Raw genomic sequence first — 15,956 nt, 5'->3', positions numbered from 1 at the left:
TTAGAGAGGTTAAATAAGGAAAAAATGCAAAGCAAGATATGAATTTATGAGCTGAGGACTATAGTACCCAAACAAGTCTAAATCAACACAATATATATAAACTGATATTTGTAATAGAAATAGTATCAGTGTATACTAGGCATAGCTAGGATTATATTTTCAACAAATTTACAGCATGGATTATTATTATTATTTACAACTTTTACAACTTAAGTTCCTCCATAAAATTACTACTACATTACACATTAATATTATCTAACAGACAATTAAGTAACTAATCAAAATGTTAAAGGTGTATTTCAAAAATAACAAAAGAGAAACATACAACAAGAACGATTACTGTTCTTTCACAATGCTTTCAGTTAATCCAACGGTTAGTTATTGATAGAAAAATATCTTTACAGCCTGCTTTTGAACAATCCCAATAGAATTGGCAATAAGGGAAACAGTTAAAAAAAGTATAATGTGATAAAACTACAAGTTGTCTGCATCAGCAAACATTATGTAATAAACATTGTGAGTTGGATAAATTTGATACTTTGGAGCTATCCTAGTACCAAAGAGATAATAAAAAGAAATGTTTTATTTTCTTCTTTGAGATGAAGGGATGGCACTAAAGCATCAGATTCTTCTCCTCATGGTATAAAAACTTATCCAAAAGCGCCAACTTTCCTATAAGTGAAACATGATATCAAAAAGTTAAAACCTACTACTATAACATACTAGCATTGTACCTTGAAAATTTACATAACAAACAAAAAGTTAACCACTTGAATTCGAATGGATAAATATACCTGCTTCAATACATTACAGGTGTGTCCATGTGGTTTAGAAGTTTGATTTTACATGGCTTTGTGTTTGATTCCAGTGTATAACACCTTGAGCAATTGTCTCCTACCATGGATTCAGGTTGACAAAAGCCTTGAATTTGCTAGATCATGTGGAAGCCCATCAAAGTGACTGTTCTTGTTTGGGGTGATGAATCTAGTTTGTTATTCAGCTAAACAGCAGCACCGGGCCCATGGATGCCTTTAAGCAGAGTCTTTTTCACTGCAAGTAATCAGGCCAGGTCTCTAGTCTGAGAATAATTTCCACACACACTAGTCTTGGAGATTTTGAAAATGGTTGTGGTCACAGCTCTTTCCTCTTCTAACTAAAGCATTAAAAATCTAGAAAAGAGGCATATTCACAGGATAATATTTTGAATTATTTCTGTAAAATATGAAAACTATACTTTTGTAAATAGTTTTATTTTCATATCTTTTAAATTATAGTGCCAAAACTAAAATTCTATGCTACTCTGCATTTAGATATTGCTTTAGACCAAGTTTAAAACATGTTTCTCTGATGAGCCACGAAAAATGGACCCACATGCCTTCACACACAAGCAGACAGTTTATTTTTATATTTAAGATATATTATCTAATGTTTAGTAAAATACATACATATACATTCGATATTAATATGTGTTAGATTTTTACACAATCTCAAAAGTATTCAACAAACATTTGATATTTCATTTTAACCAATAGTAAGTATGAGATAATACTGGATGTAGCACAGAGAAGAGCCACTAAGTACAGATATAAATTAATTGTCTATTGTTTCATGACTTGAATAAAGTGACATTTTTCTATTTGCCTCACACTAGATACATAACATTCTCGTTTTATAAGTAAATGGCCAAGGTTAAATATAACAACACATTCCATATCCAAGTCACTAAGTAAGAGCATTAAAAACCACCTTAGAGTGTACTTATTAAATTGCAACAGGAATATGAAAGGCTTAATATAAGCCATAATTAACATTAGGAAGAAACAATACACAAAACCAATTGCAAAAACATTTCACCCATGTTATTATTACAGAAAAATAGAAGCTAATATTTAAACCAGAAAGCTAAGTAAAATTGTGACTCCTTCCTTACAGGTAGGCATGTCCCTTGTGGGCTCATGAGTGCAGGTGCCACATAAAAGCACCCAGTACATTCTGTAAAGTCATTGGTGCGAGGAAGGGCATCCAGCTGTAGAAACCTTGCCAAAACTAACATGGAGGCTAGATAGCTCTTCAGCTGGCCAGTTCCTGTCAAACTGTCCAACCCATGCCAGCATGGGAAACAGACATTAAATGATGATGTTTCAGGTCTGTGCAACATGCAATAGGAAATGTAACCATTGTTTAAGACCTTCCTCAGTCAAAACATTTAAAAATATAAACCAGTTGATGGAAATATTTCACTATATTTGGTCAGAGCAATGAGTTGGCTACAAAGTTAGGAGGACAAATATGTAATAGAGAACGAGAGAGGGTGAAAGAGAGAGAGAGAGTACTCTCTGACCATATACATTGAAATATTTCCATCAACTGGTTCATATTTTGAAATGTTTTAACTGACGAAGGTCTTATATAAGGGATGCATTTCCTATTATATATTACACAAACCTGAAACGTATATATTATTTCAAACTATCACTATTTGGTTTGACTTCATTATTACAACTTATATGACTTGATGCAAGCACAAACTAGCCACTCCAGGCTCCACTTATGCAGACACTCTAACAATGATTTGAAGCAGTTTGTTATATTTGACTCCAGTGCACTGCTTCTTAGTGTAATATGAAATAATATGCACACACTCATGTATATGTATACAAGTGTGGGCGTAGCTGTGGTAAGAAGTTGGCTTCTCAGCAAAAAGCTTCTGGGTTCAGTCCCAGTGTAGCATTATAGACAAGTGTCTTCTACTATCTATGTATGTATGTAAGCATCTTTTCATCTTGACATCATGTGATAATTGTAAATGAGTATCCCTGTCACACAAGCAGTGTCACTCATTTCCAATATTCTGCAAAAACATGCCTGGCCATGAAGAAATATTACATTGCTTGGAAACAGGTGAGTGTTGGTGGCTAGAAGGGCATCCAGCCTTAGAAACCAAGCCAATCAGACAGGAACCTGGTACAGCTCTCCAGCTGTGGTCAAACCATCCAACCTATGCCAGCATAGAAAACAGATATCAAATGATGATGATGATTATATATATTTTTTCTTTTATTTGTTTCAGTCATTAGACTGTGGCCATGCTGGATCACTGTCTTTAGTCAAGCAAATCAACCCCAGGACTTATTCTTTGTAAGCCTAGTACTTATTCTATCGGTCTCTTTTGCTGAACCGCTAATTTATGGGGACATAAACACACCAGCATTGGTTGTCAAGCGATGTCTTTGGGGAGGAACAAGTACAGACACACAAACACACACACATATATATATATATATATGATGGGCTTCTTTCAGTTTCCATCTACCAAATCTACTCACAAGGCTTTGGTCAGCCCAAGGCACTTGCCCAAGGTAGAAGACACTTGCCTAAGGTGCCACGCAGTGGGACTGAACCTGGAACCATGTGCTCGGTAAGCAAGCTACTTACCACACAGCCACTCCTGCACCTGTATATATATTCTTTTATTCTTTTACTTGTTTCAGTCATTTGACTAAAGGGTTTTAGTTGAAGAAATTGAGCCCAGGACTTATTCTTTGTAAGCCCAGTACTTATTCTTTCGGTCTCTTTTGCCGAATCGCTAAGTTACGAGATGTAAACACACCAATATCTGCTGTGAAGTGATGGGGGGGGGGGGGACAAAGACAAATACACACACATATATATACATATATACATACACACACACACAACAGGTTTCTTTCAGCTTCTGTCTGCCGGCCTGAGGCTATAGTTGAAGACACTTGCTAAAGCTACCATACAGTGTGACTGAACCCAAAACCATGTGGTTGGGAAGCAAGTTTCTTACCATACAGCCACGCCTGTACCTATAAATATATATATATACACAAACACATGCATATAAATATATACATGTACACACTAGTACATATATATTCTTTCTGAGTGATGGAAACAGAACAGTATTAGTTCAAAAGAGCAATCTGTGTATTGTGCTTAAAGTAGACACATTGTTGAAAGGTTACTAAACTGTAGTATTGTTTTATAAATGTATAGTGTTAAGAAATACAGAAAAATATCAGTAGCAGACAACAATCATCCAGTAGCAGTAGTGGAATTGTTAAATATATATTTCTCCCACTTCAGTAACAAATATCCTCTAGTAACAATATGGTAAGATAAAATTAGCCACTACTGATATAGGAAAACAGTGATTTTTCAATCAATGATGTCACAATTAGCTGGCAAGTTGAATCAAAATTTGTTATTAGTGATGGAAGCAGTATTGATTTTAAATGGCAATCTGGGGATCATACATAAAGTAGACACATATTGAACCCTGATAAACTCTAGTGATCATCTTTTGAGATACTGGAAGAAACCTGTTCTTGTTTCGTCAATCAAACTTCAACAGCCCAAGACCTAACATAATGTGACTCTCACTGAACTGTATTCCCACATATTACATAAGAACTTCTTTAGTGCTGATGTCACAAAAAAAAAAAAAAAAAAAATCAGTATTCTGTAAAGTAATTGGCATAAGGAAGGGTATCCAGGTATAGAAAACCATGCCAAAGCTGACATTAGTGCATGACACTGTTCTCTAGACCAGGGGTTTTCAAACTTTTTTACTTGCGGACCCCTTTATATTTCAGGCTTTACTTTGGGACCCCCTTATAAACGCTTATGAAATTTATACATAAAATATTTGCTTAAAAAATAACATATCATCATCATCGTTTAACGTCTGCTTTCCATGCTAGCATGGGTTGGACGATTTGACTGAGGACTGGTGAAACCGGATGGCAACACCAGGCTCCAATCTAATTTGGCAGAGTTTCTAAAGCTGGATGCCCTTCCTAACGCCAACCACTCAGAGAGTGTAGTGGGTGCTTTTATGTGTCACCCGCACGAAAACGGCCACGCTCGAAATGGTGTCTTTTATGTGCCACCCGCACAAGAGCCAGTCCAGGGGCACTGCCAACGATCTCGCTTGAAAACCCTACAAAGGCCAGTCAGGCGGTACTGGCAACGGTCACGCTCAAGATGGTACATCTTATGTGCCACCCGCACAAGAGCCAGTCCAGGGGCACTGGCAACGATCTCACTTGGCTTGCCGGGTCTTCTCACGCACAGCATATTTCCAAAGGTCTCGGTCAGTAGTCATCGCCTCGGTGAGGCCCAATGTTCGAAGGTCTTGCCTCACCACCTCAGCCCAGGTCTTCCTGGGCCTACCTCTTCCACGGGTTCCCTCAACTGTTAGGATGTGGCACTTTTTCACGCAGCTATCCTCATTCATTCTCACCACATGTCCAAACCAGCGCAATCGTCTCTCTTGCACACCACAACTGATGCTTCTTATGTTCAGCTTTTCTCTCAAGATACTTACACTCTGACGGGTATGCACATTTACATTACACATCCAGCGGAGCATACTGGCTTCATTCCTTGCGAGCTTACGTATGTCCTCAGCAGTCACAGCCCATGTTTCACTGCCATGTAGCATGGCTGTTCGTACACATGCGTCATACAGTCTGCCTTTTACTCTGAGTGAGAGTCCCTTTGTCGCCAGCAGAGGTAAGAGCTCTCTAAACTTTGCCCAGGCTATTCTTATTCTAGCAGCTACACTTTCAGCGCACCCACCCCCACTACTAACTTGGTCACCCAGATAGCGGAAGCTATCGACTACCTCTAGTTTTTCTCCCTGGAATGAGATAGAAGTTGTTTCCTGTTTGTTTACAGTGTTTATTGCACCTGAACATCTGCCACATACAAAAACTAACTTCGTAGTTAATCTGCCTTTGATATTGCTGCACCTCTTATGTGTCCATAGCTTGCACTGGGTACATCTTATAGAGTTACTACCTACTCCTTTTCTGCATACTGAATTTTTACATTTATTTATTTAACAGTTTTTAACAAATAGGTTTATTGTCAATTAAAAGATTTCGATTAAAAAACATATATAAAATCAAATTGCTCATAAAAAGTATTTGCTGTCCACGGATCCCCTGTCTTGTCCTTGCGGACCCCCTGTGGTCCGCGGACCACAGTTTGAAAACCCCTGCTCTAGACTCATTAGATTCTTTCAAACTGACCAACCTATGTCAATATGGAAAACAGATTGTTAAATGATCATACACAGACATATATATATATATATATATATATATATATATATATAGATGAGTATCATTGTATCAACCAGATTATTGGATGTTGTTACACACTGCTGGTCACATTGTGTCTTCTTGTATTGTTGTATGATGCTATCTAGTTAGCTAGGTGGGCTGGCCAACGTTCCCACTGAACAGAATGCCAGTCCATCACTAGATATCCAACTACAGCTGAGTGAAGAAGAGCAGTGTAAAATGAAGTGCTTTGTTCAAGAACACAATGCACTACTCTAGGAATTGAAACTCTGATCTTGAGATCATGAATGCAACACCCCAAAAAACTAAGCCACATGCTTTCTCTCTCTTTCCACACATATAAGAAATGTAGTCTATAGTATTAGGTGTACTCAGGGACTTGTGCTGAAACAGGATAACGACATACATTGGGGAGACAGCACATAGCACAGGTGAGCAGAGAGGTGAAACCTGGTGGAAGCTCAAAGAGGAAAGCTCTTCAGTGGTCTACCAACATTCTTGGTAAAAACTTCTTTGTTCACTGTAGTTATTCTTACTGGCTTCTAGAATGTTGATCAATAGTTTCCAACCTTAAGGAAACTTCTTTTAGACTTTCCTGAAATCTTTACCCTGTCCAGCAACACTTTCAATCATTCAGTGGTCTACCAACATGGAGGCTCAGTTAATAATATAGATGTTAAGATACTATCAACACATAAAACAAGCTACAGAGGCCACACACATAGTAATAGACAGACTGAGCCTCAAGAGAAAGTGTAAAATAATAAACTCCCTCCACCCACTACATAATCTGACTAAAGACAGAATGAAGGAAAAAAAGATACAAATAGTATAATACACAAACCCTTATGCATACACACAAAACAGAACGAGAAAGAAAAAATACAAATAAATGATGATGTATGCATACATATGTAAACTTTCACATTAAATAGGTTCAACAACTAATTTTAGTGACCCCACCTCTCTATGTCAGGCATCTTATTCTAAGCAATTTCTACTTATATAACCCTTTACCAGATGTCACATGCTCTCATCTTATGCTTCTTTCTACCATCTTGGTCTGAATTTGTTAAGATCATCTCATCACCAGATCGATTGATGACCTTGGCATCATTTCTAGTTTCCAGTGGTCTATCTGCAATCTGTCCTTCCTAGTTCCATTTAACCTTGTTTTACCTTTGAGAATGCTGGGGATTCTCACCTGCTTCTGCACACACTATGCTGTTCTCCTGTTGATCATGAACTAATTGCATTTGGTCATAGGGTACACATAAAGTGTCTTTTTTAATCTAATTCTAGGTCTCTGAACTGTATGTGGCTGTTGATAATATATATTCATTATGTATTCTTCTTTTTAGAATCAAGGAAATATTGCTTTTAAGGATGGTATGAGATCAACCCAACGACTGCCACTTCACCGTGATCCCTTCATCCTTGGCTAGCATTGCTCAGCTGCACTGACCTCAGTAGACATTATCCAGTGGTTTTAATGCATCTACTGAGTATAAGACCATTGAGCAGATTGCTCAATGGTCTTATACTAAAACTTATTTTTAGGTTTTCATTTGCCATCACTTAAATTTTCTTCAAGTTCATGAGGAAGCTGACAAAAAGTAGGATATCATGGAAAAACCTCAAATGATATGAGTATTTCCATCAATCCTAATTCTTCTTGATTCACAACCTTGCTAGCAAAAACCTTATGCTAGACATGCTATAAAGAGTCTTGATGAGGTTGTATCATCTTGTTAGACTTCTTTCTCCAACTGGAATACTTCAGATTTGAGTAATCATATGAATGACTAGAATTATTGTAAATTTTTTGTTGTTTGAGGGCTATAATGATTAGTTCAATTTCTACTGAGTCAAAGGCCTATTTGTAGCCAAGAAAGGAATAGCCTTTACTGAAGCCTGCGTGTTCTCATGGTTGATTTTTGTGAAGAGTTTTAATTCTATCAGTGATACATTTTATAAAGCTGATAGGGCTAAAATTTGGTAGCCTCTTTTGCATTGTACTTCCTGTGAAGCAGGATTGTGATGGTATTGTTTCATTTATTCTGTATTTTTCTTGTTTCAGTCAGGTCATAGAAAAGTTGGCTTACTTTTTAAGGATTAATTCTCAGACATCTCAAAGAAGGTTAATGATGATGTTATCTGTGCCTGGAGCTTTGCCTTTCTTCATGGTACTGATAGCATTTTCAACTCCTTTCATGGCTACTTGTAGAATATCTGCAATTTCATGTACATTTTCATCCTTCGTCTGTTGATTAGAAGAATACAGTTCTTGATAAAAACTTCTTTGTTCACTGTGGTTATTCTTACTGGCTTCTAAAATGTTGATCAATAGTTTCCAACCTTAAGGAAACTTCTTTTAGACTTTCTTGAAATCTCTGCCCTGTCCAACTTTCAATCAATCACACAGTGTTTCAGTGACAGTCCATTCTTTGTTTCTTACTAACAGTTTTACTCCATTCTACATATCTAACTTTCTTCTCTCATGTTGTCCTGAAGCATTATAGCTATCTGCATTTTGTCATTACATTTCTGGTCTCTCTTCTGAGAAGCTATTTGTCTTGTCTTACCTTTCTCTATTATTTACCAACAGACATCAGTGGTTCACAAATGTTTCTATTTAGATCAATCACTGACCCTACTGTTATTTTGGTGTTCTTTAGGAGCTGTATAGCGATGCTGTTACATTACTGGTTAATGTCCATGAAAAACCATTAAGGATAAATCTTAGATAAGCATAGAATTTTGTTCAGTTCTTTCTATACTGTAAATTTGGCGGATAGATTGATCGAAAGTAAACGAAGAAAACATTTGCAAACAAGTGTGTTATTACTTGAAAATACCATTTTACAATGTCACAGAATTGATACTATAAACAATTACACATGAAAATTAGATGCTGAAAAAGTCTGCAAAACAGCCTTTTTAACTTCATGAAAAAGAACTTCAATATATATACATATATATACATATATATATATATATATATATATATAATTGATCAGTCATCATATATTTATTTTCATTAGAGGATTAAAATACTTATAGAAATCACATCAACACAACTGCACCACATATACAAGATATCTTGATTAGAATATGCTAATATTTTTTCGCAAATGCTACACGTTTCTCAATAAGCTGTTATGAGTAAACAATAATAAAAGCATCTTCAGCTATTGATTTGGCAAGATCTACAGTTGAATGTTTCTGCCGCTCTTCTAAGTTGTTAGGTTTTTTCATCTAGTTTTTCATAACTGGAATTACTAACATCTTAATACTAGCCACTATCAAGTTTATACAGTTAGGAATTTTTTTTCTTTTTTCTGCTACATGTTTTCTAACGGGTATTCAATCTTCCTAATGGGTTGGACAGGTATGCAAATCTGAATCTGTCAATCTATCAGACTCAGCTTATTACTAAAAGGATCCGAAAATTATCAAACTTCTACTGGAACATATCACTGAATCTCAAGACTCATACGGAACAAGGATAATTTATTTTACCCCCAATATCCAGGTGAATATTGGTTATAAAAAGAGAATTGTTTGTTTTCAAAATCCGAGTTGTTTTGAATGAATTAAATCTAAACCCACTGAAACACATTTAGTTATCTATCAGAAGTGGGTGTGTCACGAAATCATGCGATAATTCAAGAATAACATTCTTTGCAGTACTTTTTACTTTACTTGTTAAAGTTACAAACATTTTAAATTCATACTGTTACTACTACTACTGTTAAAAAATAATAACGAGGATTTTTAAATTTGTATTTAATAATTTAGTCTACCTCACAATTAGTAGACCTAACTTTGAATACTGGATTCAGGTGCGAGACCGAATCTTTATTAAATTATTTATTGAAGTTTCAATTTGTCTTGGTTAACGAAGACTAACTAATAAAAGATACTAATAATTTTATTTGTTTACATATTTATTGAAAGGAATTTACTGAGAAATGTTATTGATATAAATTAAACTGAAACGTATCCGAAAGTTTGAATGAAAGTAAGTTACTAAAATCGGGGAAACATTGTATTCAAACAGGAAATTTATAAAAATAGCTGCGAAGGAAAATATGAGGTATGTAAAATGGAGGATCTTTAGTATGGATTTAGAAAAAAAAAATAGTGAAAAAAATAATCGAGGAAACCTGTAGTAAGATTTTCAAGTCCTCGAAATGTAGATTGGTGGTCGCCATAGTTGTGCACGTGACCGATGCTTGTTTGTGCCGCCACCTGCGTGTGGAAAATAGCAGCCAATGAACGTCGAGTAGGAACGGGGCCGGCACGGGCAGCTACGGTTGGCGGGAAGCTGTGCCAAATCTAGTCGATCGTCTGCTTTCAGTGAGATCAGTAGCTTCTCTCGTATCTCGCCGGCATTTTGCTTTCCGTTCTTATTTTTACTTAGGGAAATCACACTCAAATACAACAAATATGCCAGACACAAAGTAAGAAATTTTTTTCATTCCTCTAAACTTCAATGAAATTATTACACTATTCTGTTTTTTTAGTGTAAAATTTTTACTTTTATCCATTTTTCTGAAATACCATTGTAAATTTTATTCTTTCCATGATGGTCGACTCAATTTGTTCTCAGAATTTAAAATAAATCTTTATTATTTCACTAAATCACTAGTATCTAAACGAATTGTGCTATAAGAAAGATTTATTAATGAAATTATATTTTCATGAAGCATAAGTTATTAATGAAAATCCGTTTGCTAATTTTCCATATCTTTTTCTTAGCCGTTGCCGTGTATTTCTCTTAAAATGAACGACATAAAAGCGCAAATTTACCTTTTATAAAAATGAAATTTCTATATATTCTTAAATGGTTTATAAAAAATGTTTCCCCGCTTGGTTGTCTTCCAAAACTTAAATATTTTATACCTGACTTTTGTTGTTAGTATTGTCGGTGGTTCTTTTGTTCTGAGGCTAAGTAAAAACTCTGCTATAAATTTATGTCATTTAATTTAAATATTTCGCCTAAATTTCTCTAAATTCCTACAATTAACTTTAAATATAATTTGGGATAATCTTCAGTCATTTTTTTTTTTAATTTTGAAGAATTTATGTTGATATCTAATATTTCATTGGTTTTTATAGTAATGTAAATTAATACGTGCTAATATATAGTTTTATATACGGTCCCCTTTTTATATTTAATGAAAACTAATTTCCTTTCTATGTTCCCCTGTTAAGATTGCCATATTAGCCAAGTCTTTGTCCGGTTAACCTGTCCCCCACCCATGGTTATTTCCAGTTCCTTTTTTTTTCCTTTGGCTCCACTTAACGACATGGCTTTTATATGAATGATAGATGCGGCTTTGTCATTTCTATGGTTTCCCTGAAGCCCCGACCACCTTTTAGCTTTGTAGGTAAGTCAAACCGTTTCTCGGTGTCCGTCTCTGTCCTGATCGATTGAGAGGGTTAGAGCAGCGCGGAGGAGGGGATCTGCTTGGGATAGGGGGTGGTGGATAAGGTTAGGGGACTGGGAGTGTTGAAAAAAAAAAGTTCGGCTAAAGAAATAAGGAGAAGGCTGTGTAAGGAGGCTTTAGTCAACCGTTGACTTTGTATTGACTGGTGCTGAAAGCTTCTCCAATCTGCACAAAGCAATGGTCCTGTCCGCCGCTACCACTTGCCTCCAACTTCCACTGACTCTTTCCTTTCTGTTCTCCCCCCCCCCCACCTCTTCTATCACCGGCAAATTTTTATCTCTGGTTTTACCCGCCTCCGCCGCCGAAATAGTTGACTACTTAACTAACACATTTCTTTTCCTCGTTCCGTTTGTTCGCTTGTTTTGTTTATAATAAAGAATGCCAAACATACAAGTGTGTTGCTGTTTCGTTAGAGGAAACGGCTAGGTGCCGTTGTATGTAGATCAGTTTTCTTTCTCTAACAAAGCTTGTTTTGCTTTGTGGTGAAATTTAATTTTGAATCTGAGATTATTCGGATTTCTCACTTTGTAATTGAATTAAATACTTCACAATTTCTGTGGTGGGTAAAGGGGTTTTATTTTCCTTTCTAACGGCTAAGAGCAGCAACTGAGTATTAGCGATGCATCGATCTTTATAGAGAATAGATTTTATTTTATAGTATTTTACTTTATTCAGGACCAATGACCAGGAGACTGAAGTTGAGACTCCAGTTGTCAAGAAAGTAGATGATAAAAAGCCTGAAGTAAGATTTGGTTTTACGTTGATTTTTCTCACATTTATTGAAATATACCTTATTATTTTTTTGGGGGTTACGATGTTTGTGAATTGTTATATTTATTGCTACCTGTTTCAGGTGGAGAGCGAAAAGAATGCTGAGGATGGCAAGACTGGAGATAAAAAAGACAAAAAAGACGGTAAAGATGATTCCGACAAAGTAAACAGTTCTGAACAGCAGCCGGATGACTCCGAGTCGAACGACAAATCTGAATCTGGAGCTGAGGATTGTAATGATAACAAAGAAGAGACAAACAACAAAGAAAACGACGAGAAAGAGAACGAAGACGGTAGGTTTGCCATTAACGTTTTGCTTTAAAAGCTTTGGGAGAGGGATGTCTTCTTTTTCTTTGTATTTTCAGCAGAGACACATGGAAAGTGGTGTGGTATGTATGTTAGTTGGTTCTGTAGAGGTGTGGGTGTTCCCTGGTTCGTTACGGAGCGGTTAAGCATCATGCTCCTCGCCAGAATATCGCACGCATCACTACCATACTTTTTTTGTTCTTTATTTTACTTTTTTTTTTTTCATTCGCCGCTACTTAAGGGGTATATTTGACTGAAGCTTATTGTTCCTCTTCAGATGTGATCAGCCCGCGCAAAAGAGCCCCAGATGACTTCATAAGGGACGATGTCAGCCCATCTAAGAAATCAAAAACAGAAACTGAAGAGAAGGAAGCTGTAGCACCAGAGTCATGATTTCTGGCAAAATCTCTTATGAACAGAGTGTACTGTTTAGCACATTTCTGGCTAATTTAGTTGGCATTTCATTAAGATGTATAAATGATCATATCATTTGCTATCATCTTTTTTGAGTTCTCAATAAATTATAAGTTGTTAATTGTTTTTTTTTCTTCCTTCCATCCTTGTCCTTAACGTCTTGACAAGATGTTTTCAATACTTAAGTATAGTAGCTAGTTGTGAAACCAATAACATTTACTATATATTTTTCCATGTAGACTGCATTATTAGTTGGCTTCTTTTACCCTATTCCTCCTTCTCCAACCATGCCTGCCAGCCAACGAGACGGCAAATGGAAAAATGGGAGGGGGGACTTGCCTGCCAGTGCTTTCTTAATTTTTAAATTTTCGTCATAACTTTCATCACAGATAACATAGCTTTTTGCTACCTTTTCATTGTTTACAGAATACAATATCATCACTTGTTTTTCTTTTGTTTTTGTCATCCACCTATAAGTAAATACCTTGTAGGTTTTGCTAGGGATAGGGTAGTATCCCTTTGACTACTTTCAATCGCACAACACGTTGTGCTATCTAAAGTTGGTGACCCATTGCCAATTCACTTGACCCCTTTTGCATCTGTATTTTACAGGTGTTACTTTTAAATTTTCTCTTAACCTTTTACGGTGGTTTGAGGGTCATATATTTTTTAATTGCAAGTGTTTAGACGGGATGTTTTTCTTTATTGGTTACTTTAAAGAAAGATTTTTAAAAATTTAACTTTTTTTTAGCATAGTATTGAAAACGTCATGAGTGATGGGAATCCTGATTTCTATGTTTTGTCCCCCTCCTTCCCAGCCTTCTGTATGAGGAGAGCCCCTTGTTGGTCTTGCCACTGAGGACTGTATACAAAGTTTTAAATAGATTGAATGGCTTATGTATGTGGCAACGAACTTGCAAAAAATAAATCCTCCTTCATACTTCCTGATGGTGAATAAATGGTTTCATGTGTACCACAAAATGTCTTGTTCTTCATGTTACTGTTGTGGCTTTTTTTTTTAAATTCTTTTTTTCTTTCAGCTAAATTGCTTTGTTACTATGTGGTTTGAAGCAAACTGCATGGGTTCGTGAATTGTAGAAGCACTTGTATTTTTGTGGAGCAGTCATGTGTGCCCATGAAAGTAGTCTTACTGGCTAGTATAGTTTTACTGATGTGTGTACAGAGCCAAGTTCAAGAGGCAGCCATCTGTTGCCAGTCTGGTGTCAACTAAACTGTTAAATTCGTTAATGCTTAATGTGCAACTTGGTAAATTGTACGTGTTTTGGGGGCTGCGTTTTCTTCAGGAAACCAGCGGTTTATCAGCTTTAGGAATATCTAGAGGTATGCTTAGTATACACTTTAGGTACAATTCCACGTGTAAGGTGGGTACGTCAACTATCATATCTGGTACAACTAGGAATTGCTGCAAGGGTACCTGACAAGAGCCTTATGTTGTTTTTGTGTGTCGTTGATTTATTGGTCACTAGATATGTATCAGATTGGTTCCTGTCCTCAGCAACAGATAGTACTTTCTGCTCAAGTCATGAAAGGGTATTTTGCAGGTTGCATTTGTTTGATTCATGTTGTGCCTACTTTAATGGTCTGAATTATTTGTTTGGAACTGGCGCTCATGCGTTATTTCGCTAGATGCCCTTCCTATGCCAACCACTTGATAAATTATTGGGTGGAGCATTTTCTTACATTACTGGACAAGGTGTTTTCGATATGATCAGGGTAAAAGGACCTCTCAACACTACCCTTAGTTTGCTGGTTTGCCAACCTGTTTATATGTGCTGAGTGCATTTTTTAGGTAACTGTTCTTTATATAGACCAAGCAGAGTAACAAGGCCAGAAACTGGAAAGGCTTGTGTATTTTTCAGATAAAATTACAATAACAGGTAAACAAAAGTGAAGGTGGGTGATGAAATAAGGTGCAGTGTTAATTTACTTATTTTAAGACCTTGTCTTTCAGATAAATTCACACAAGCTACATTTTTTTTTATTGAGCAGATTATATTAGTTTTTGCATATATAGCATTAACGTGTATGTTTTTTTCATTTTAACTAAAATATTAGGTAATGTGGTTGTACTTTTTATGCACAATGTTTGTTACCATCTTCCCATTTTCATAAACCAGTAAGGGAACAAGAAAGTCCCTCCAGGTACAATAACTTGCATGCAATGAATATGGTTGGAATTTTCTGAAGACATTTCATTTCAAAGACACAAACTACAGGGATTTTTTTGGACATGTAAATTCAGTGTAGAATATAGACCAGAAGTATAACATGCAATATAGGGAAGTATACCTATATGTGCTACGTTCCACACAGTTGTATACACTTATTAAAAAAGGCCTATTTGCTCATTAGTACTGCATCACTTTTCAGACCTGTTATGTTAATAGTTATCTGGGAAGATGTAGAACTTAATGATACAAATGTAGCAGATCAAAGTAAAGATCCTGAACAGTGACTTACATTAGAGGATTATTGTTTTTCATACATCTTATTCTTCAGTTTTTATGTTCTAGTTTTCCTCTTACCTGAATCAGTAGGGATTATATATATTCTCACTTCTTTGCTTACATTTAATCTACTTATTGCTAATATCAATAAGCCTTCTGTCTGTGCACCAATTCTTAATTATGAGGTTGTTTTAAGGTCATTTCGAACTATGACTACACTCCAGTGGCTGCCTAGTGAATGTACCTGACAACTGATTGAAGGTCTAAAACTTGCATTAGGCGGTTCTTGAAATAAAACATTGACCAGTTGCCTCTAAAATTAGGTAGAGGTCCTGTTTCATTGTTGCAAAAAAGTCTTTACAAATTCTTGCTTTATTTCATACAAATGAAACATGTGCAGATATGGAAGACATGACTGGTGT

General features: G+C 36.0%; 2 protein-coding genes across 3 annotated transcripts in view; one reads left to right on the top strand and one right to left on the bottom strand.

The window, feature by feature from the left end:
• Positions 1–10,423, bottom strand: part of LOC106869172 (COMM domain-containing protein 9) — a 31,717-nt gene extending 21,294 nt beyond the window's left edge. The window contains exons 1-2 of one of the 2 annotated variants that reach the window (XM_089352722.1): positions 10,289–10,418; positions 8,225–8,382 (exon numbers count right to left, since the gene is read on the bottom strand). Coding sequence is in view for 1 of the 2 variants with exons in the window: in XM_014914792.3 (XP_014770278.1) it covers positions 10,289–10,336 (48 nt within the window). In the remaining variant the exon portion in view is untranslated. Of the gene's footprint in view, positions 1–8,224; positions 8,383–10,288 lie in introns of both variants that reach the window. The other variant, XM_014914792.3, reaches the window with a different exon arrangement.
• A 39-nt stretch (positions 10,424–10,462) lies between these two features.
• On the top strand, positions 10,463–14,047 carry LOC106869173 (uncharacterized). The gene is made up of 4 exons (XM_014914794.3): positions 10,463–10,585; positions 12,251–12,317; positions 12,429–12,639; positions 12,930–14,047. The coding sequence occupies exons 1-4, from the start codon at positions 10,572–10,574 to the stop codon at positions 13,043–13,045; spliced, it is 408 nt and encodes a 135-aa protein (XP_014770280.1). The 5' UTR covers positions 10,463–10,571; the 3' UTR covers positions 13,046–14,047.
• The last annotated feature ends 1,909 nt before the right edge of the window (positions 14,048–15,956 follow it).

This window comes from Octopus bimaculoides, chromosome 5, assembly GCF_046866305.1.
Source record: "Octopus bimaculoides isolate indiv1 chromosome 5, ASM4686630v1, whole genome shotgun sequence".
NCBI classification, from domain to species: Eukaryota; Metazoa; Mollusca; class Cephalopoda; order Octopoda; family Octopodidae; genus Octopus; species Octopus bimaculoides.
Note: the sequence above shows the minus strand (reverse complement) of the source record. Positions and strands in the feature narration are given on the sequence as shown.

Bases quoted from the DNA above. Each gene is read 5' to 3' on its own strand.
- LOC106869173 (XM_014914794.3), top strand. The intron at 12,318-12,428 runs GTAAGATTTGGT...TACCTGTTTCAG, and splicing joins TAGATGATAAAAAGCCTGAA to GTGGAGAGCGAAAAGAATGC. The intron at 12,640-12,929 runs GTAGGTTTGCCA...GTTCCTCTTCAG, and splicing joins CGAGAAAGAGAACGAAGACG to ATGTGATCAGCCCGCGCAAA.